Source organism: Monopterus albus, unplaced genomic scaffold (assembly GCF_001952655.1).
Source record: "Monopterus albus unplaced genomic scaffold, M_albus_1.0 scaffold57.1, whole genome shotgun sequence".
NCBI lineage: Eukaryota > Metazoa > Chordata > Actinopteri > Synbranchiformes > Synbranchidae > Monopterus > Monopterus albus.
Genome location: NW_018127937.1, coordinates 46,986 through 52,329, shown reverse-complemented (window position 1 = coordinate 52,329; position 5,344 = coordinate 46,986). Strand labels below are relative to the sequence as shown.

The following is a 5,344-nucleotide window of genomic DNA, read 5'->3' as shown; positions in this document are numbered from 1 at the left end:
ATGATTCCTCTGTAGAACTGTATCAGCAGCTCCTGGGGCAGGTTGAACTTCCTGAGCTGGTGCAGGAAGTACATCCTCTGCTGTGCCTTCTTGGTGATGGTCCTGATGTTGGACGTCCACTTCATGTCCTGGGAGATAGTGGAGCCCAGGAACTTGTAGGACTTTACTGCTGATGCAGTGCTGCCAAGTATGATGGGGAAGGGGCCTCTTCCTGAAATCCATTGTTGTGAGCATGTTCAGCTTCAGGTTGTTGTGGCTACACCACAGGACTGATGAATAGGAGCTTGACAGAGTGGTCCTTCAATATGCAGTCATTGGTGTAGAGTGAAAACAGCAGAGGGGAGAGCACACATCCCTGGGGGGTGCCTGTGCTTATTGTCTGGGTGCTGGATGCAGTTTTTGCCAGCCTCGCCTGCTGCTTCCTGTCTGTCAGAAAGCTAGTAATCCACTGACAGGTGGGGGCAGGTACAGTGAGCTGGGTCAGATGATGGTGTTGAATGCTGAGCCGAAGTCCACAAAGAGGGCCCATGCATAGGTCCCTGGGGAGTCGAGGTGTTGCAGGATGTAATGCAGTGCCATGTTCACTGCATCGTCCACTGACCTGTTTGCCCAGTAGGCAAACTGCAGGGGTTCTAGCAGGGGGTCGACGATGTCCTTCAGGTGAGCCAACACCAATCTTTCAAAGGACTTCATAACTACAGATGTCAGGGCGACAGGTCTGTAGTTGTTCAGTCCACTGATGGGGATTTTCTTGGTGACTGGAATGATGGTGGAGCATTTGAAGCAGGAGGGGACTTCACACAGCTCCAGTGACCCGTTGAAGATAGGGGCCAACTGATCAGTGCAACTTTCAAACAGGAGGGGGTCACACTATCTGGGCCTGGTGCCTTTCGCTGGGGACAGAGCGATAGCCATTTTTTGTTGTTGTGTAGCAGTGGTCCAGTGTGTTTTTGTCCCTGGTGGCATGTCAGTGTTTGGGCAGTTAGTGGGGGAGGTTTTTCTGTTAAAATCCCTTAGTACAGTGAGGGGTGTTGGGATGTTTTGGTTCCATGAATAAAATGGTTTGTAGTTGATGAAAAGAGTCTCCAAGTCTGTGAATGTGTTTGGAGTGAACTGTCTGATGTTTAGTCTGTGGTGAAGACCTACAGTCTTATGCAAAAGTTTAGGCACCCCTTGATAAATAACAGATTTTGGTGATTTTTTATTTGAACAGATGTTAACACAGTTTCTCTTGGAAATGGAAAAAATGCACAATATTTTCTGCAAACAGTGATGCATAGTTACTTCTTATGCCATAAATTGAACAAAAATAAAAAATAAAAACATTATTATGGCATGGTGCAAAAGTTTGGGCACCCTACACAATCAGTACTTAGTAACACCTCCTCTGGCAGATATCACAGCTTGCAAACGCTTTTCATAGCCAGCTAAAAGTCTTTCAATTCTTGTACTTGGGATCTTCTCCCATTCTTCCTTGCAAAAGGCTTCTAGTTCTGTAATATTCTTTGGTCGTCTTGCATGCACAGCTCTTTTAAGATCTACCCACAAATTTTCAATGATGTTTAAATCAGGGGACTGTGATGGCCATTCCAAAACCTTCAGCCTGCGTCTCTTGAGGTATTCCATAGTGGATTTCGAGGTATGTTTAGGATCATTGTCCTGTTGTAGAAGCCATCCTCTTTTCAGCTTCAGCTTTTTTACAGATGGTGTGATGTTTGCTTCCAGAATTTGCTGGTATTTAGTGGAATCCATTCTTCCCTCCACCCGTGCAATGTTTCCTGTGCCACTGGCTGCAACACAACCCCAGAGCATGATAGATCCACCCCCATGCTTAATAGTTGGCCAGGTGTTCTTTTCATGAAATGCTGCTCCTTTTTTTCTCCAAACATGCCTTTGCTGATTGTGTCCAAAGAGTTCTATTTTAACTTCATCAGTCCACAGCACTTGTTTCCAAAACGCATCGGGCTTCTGTAGATGTCCTGTTGCATACTTCAGATGTTGGATTTTATGATGGGGACGCAGATAAGGTTTTCTTCTGCTGACTCTTCCATGAAGGCCTTGTCTGTGCAAGCATCGCTGCACAGTGGAACGGTGCACCACCACTCCTGAGTCTGCTAAATCTTCCTGCAGGTTTTTTGCAGTCAAATGGGGGTTTTGATTTGTCTTTCTGACCAGCATACGAGCAGTTCTGTCCGAGAGTTTTCTTGGTCTTCCAGATCTCATCTTGACCTCCACAGTTCCCCTGATCTGCCATCTCTTAATTACATTTCTTACTGTGGAAACTGCAAGCTGACAACGCTTTGCTATCTTCTTGTAGCCTTCTCCTGCATTGTGGGCATCAATAACTTTCATTTTCAGGGTCTTACACAGCTGCTTAGAGGAACCCATGGTTGCTGGGTGTCCACAAGTGTGTGCACAAGGTTTGAAGAGTCAAGGTATTTGTACAGCTTTGAAATTGGCATTTACCAATGACAGCTGTTGCTGTGCATCAGATCTAACGAGCTGATTAAGGTCTGAAACCTTGTGAGAGACTTTGAGACTCTGGAACTCTTAGGGTGCCCAAACTTTTGCACCATGCCATAATAATGTTTTTATTTTTTATTTTTGTTCAATTTATGGCATAAGAAGTAACTATGCATCACTGTTTGCAGAAAATATTGTGCATTTTTTCCATTTCCAAGAGAAACTGTGTTAACATCTGTTCAAATAAAAAAATCACCAAAATCTGTTATTTATCAAGGGGTGCCTAAACTTTTGCATAAGACTGTATACAACTGATAACTGTTCAAGCTGTGGACAACTGTACTGAATGATTTGCTGAAATGTGTTAAACAGTTGCTACTCGTTGGAAAAGACTGAGAAATGTGCAGCCCTCAGACTCTTATCACCGAATCTCATCCAAACCTATAGGCAGAAACTTTAAAGCTACGAAGCCTGTGGTTGGAACAGTGAAGAAATGGACCAAGTAGGCAAAGTCAGAGCTACAGGCCTGCTTTGATTGCACAGACTGGAGTGTATCTGAGGCTGCGTCTACAGACCTGGATGAACTCACTGACACTGACATCTTACGTCACCTTTGTGAGGACATGTGTGCCCACCAAGACCTTCTGCACGTACAACAACTGGGCTCCACTGTCTCACCAGGACCTGAAGTGGACATCCAGCATCAGCACCAACAAGGCACAGCAGAGGATGTACTTCTGCTCCAGCTCAGGAAGTTCAACCTGCCCCAGGAGCTACTGATAGAGACCCCTCACAGAAACGGTGTCAGCTCCTCCCCTCTGGATGGCGCTACAGGTCACTGTGCACCAAGACAACCAGGCCCAAGGACAGTTTCTTCCCGTGGGCCGTCGCCCTGATCAGCACTTAACCTGTGACTGTATTATGGAACAAGAAGCCTCAGTGAAATAATTGTGAATATATTTTTGCATATATTTATCTGGAAAACCTCATCTAGACTGTTTATAGTATATATTTCTATACAAGTATTGTGGGAGATTGTGATGATCACTGGAACTAAAAATGAAACCCCCTGGTGTTTTTTATTAGAAAAGAATCCACACACTCTAGGTAAACACACAACACCTGAGGCTGTTTTGTGGTGTGTGCTTGCATGTGTGTTGTAGCTCAGGTGTTGTTTGGGAGATGAAACCAAAGAATCGTTGGAAGCCGTTCAGTCAGAAAAATATCAACCTGCTAGAGAAAACCTACCAGAGTCAGCTCAGCGGGCAGATGCAAGGAGGTTGGGTCAAACTGGAGAGCGGCCTAGAGGTCAGAGGTCAACATGCACATTAACAGACTGAATACAAACTGACTACATCCAGAGACACATACCACACGCAGACTTAAACAGCCATCCTGATGTCAGTCATTTGATCAGTGTGTCGGCTGAAATGTGTGATGTCACTGGTTATCAGGTGAATCTTAGCAGCGTCATCATGAAAATGCGTCAGCCATTTTCCTGCCAAGTGAGGAGGAACTTCCTATCGGGGATCCAGGTGGAGTTCAAACAGTCACGGCACCAGCGCAGCCTGAGGGCCCAGCTCCATTGGCTGCAGGTAAACATATACCCCTAAATACACACTTGTCCAGAAACACACCTGTATGACTGAAATGGTTTCTGCGTGCAGGTGGACAACCAGCTGCCAGGTGCGATCTTCCCCATCGTCTTTCATCCAGTTCCACCTCCAAAATCCATCGCTTTGGACTCAGGTGGATCATCTTATTTACCTGCTTCTTCATTTGTAATCTGTCCACTTAGCCTGTGCACAGGAGTGTGTGTAGATATATCTATCTATATATGTATGTGCGTATGTGTGTGTGTGTGTGTGTGTATATATATATGTGTATATATATATATATATATATATATATATATATATATATATATATATATATATATATATATATATATATATATATATATATATATATATATATATATATATATATATATATATATATATATATATATATATATATATATATATATATATATATATATATATATATATATATATATATATATATATATATATATATATATATATATATATATATATATATATATATATATATACACATATATATATACACACACACACACACACACACTTGTTATATTGCCTATGCAACATTTCCAACCAACTTGGAGACAAAAAATGCAGAAAATGTTATTTTAAATCAACCACATTGTGTTAGTCTTCACACAAGTGGCAGTGCCAACACTTTGTCACAGTAAAGGCCTCTGGTGCTTAAAATGATTTATTTTGGAAGAACATGCAAGAAGTGATTATTAACACATCCAAATTAGCAACACACAACAGCAAAACACAAATAATAAAGTATTTATGGTGGATAATTCAAGCTGCAGCCACATCAACAACCAAAGTTTAGACTGACAGTTCAAGCTTTATCTGGTTTCTTTTTTAAAAATGAAGAAGAAATTCAAACAGAAAATTTGACCGTAATCAAATTAAGATTAAATATTGTTAAGTTTATCTTGTTCAGTTTGATTTCCACTTGCTTTTGTGATGAGTTGATTTTTTTTTTTCTTCTAACTCTGACCTCTGCCTCCACAGAGCCGAAGCCGTTCATTGATGTGTCCATCATCACCAGGTTCAACCAGCACAGCAACATCATGCAGTTCAAGTGAGTTCAACAGTTCAGATGGTAAAACAGTTTAACATGATGCAGACCAGTTTGGAGTCAGAGAGAGAAATGTATGATGATGTTTGTAAAGTTTTTGGTGGAAGCCTAGTAATAGAGGTAGTCCGTACGTCCTACTCATCAGCCTCCTTTGAGACATTCCTGAGTCTGATGGGGAATATAATCCCTCTGCTGT

General features: G+C 42.1%; 1 protein-coding gene across 1 annotated transcript in view; it reads left to right on the top strand.

Annotated features, from left to right (window-relative positions):
* vps13c (vacuolar protein sorting 13 homolog C) overlaps positions 1-5,344 on the top strand; it is a 110,943-nt gene that overhangs the window by 81,552 nt on the left and 24,047 nt on the right. Inside the window, exons 69-72 of the mRNA XM_020602650.1 lie at positions 3,627-3,771; positions 3,918-4,058; positions 4,131-4,212; positions 5,082-5,151. Of these exons, the coding sequence (XP_020458306.1) occupies positions 3,627-3,771; positions 3,918-4,058; positions 4,131-4,212; positions 5,082-5,151 (438 nt within the window). The remainder of the gene's footprint in view (positions 1-3,626; positions 3,772-3,917; positions 4,059-4,130; positions 4,213-5,081; positions 5,152-5,344) is intronic.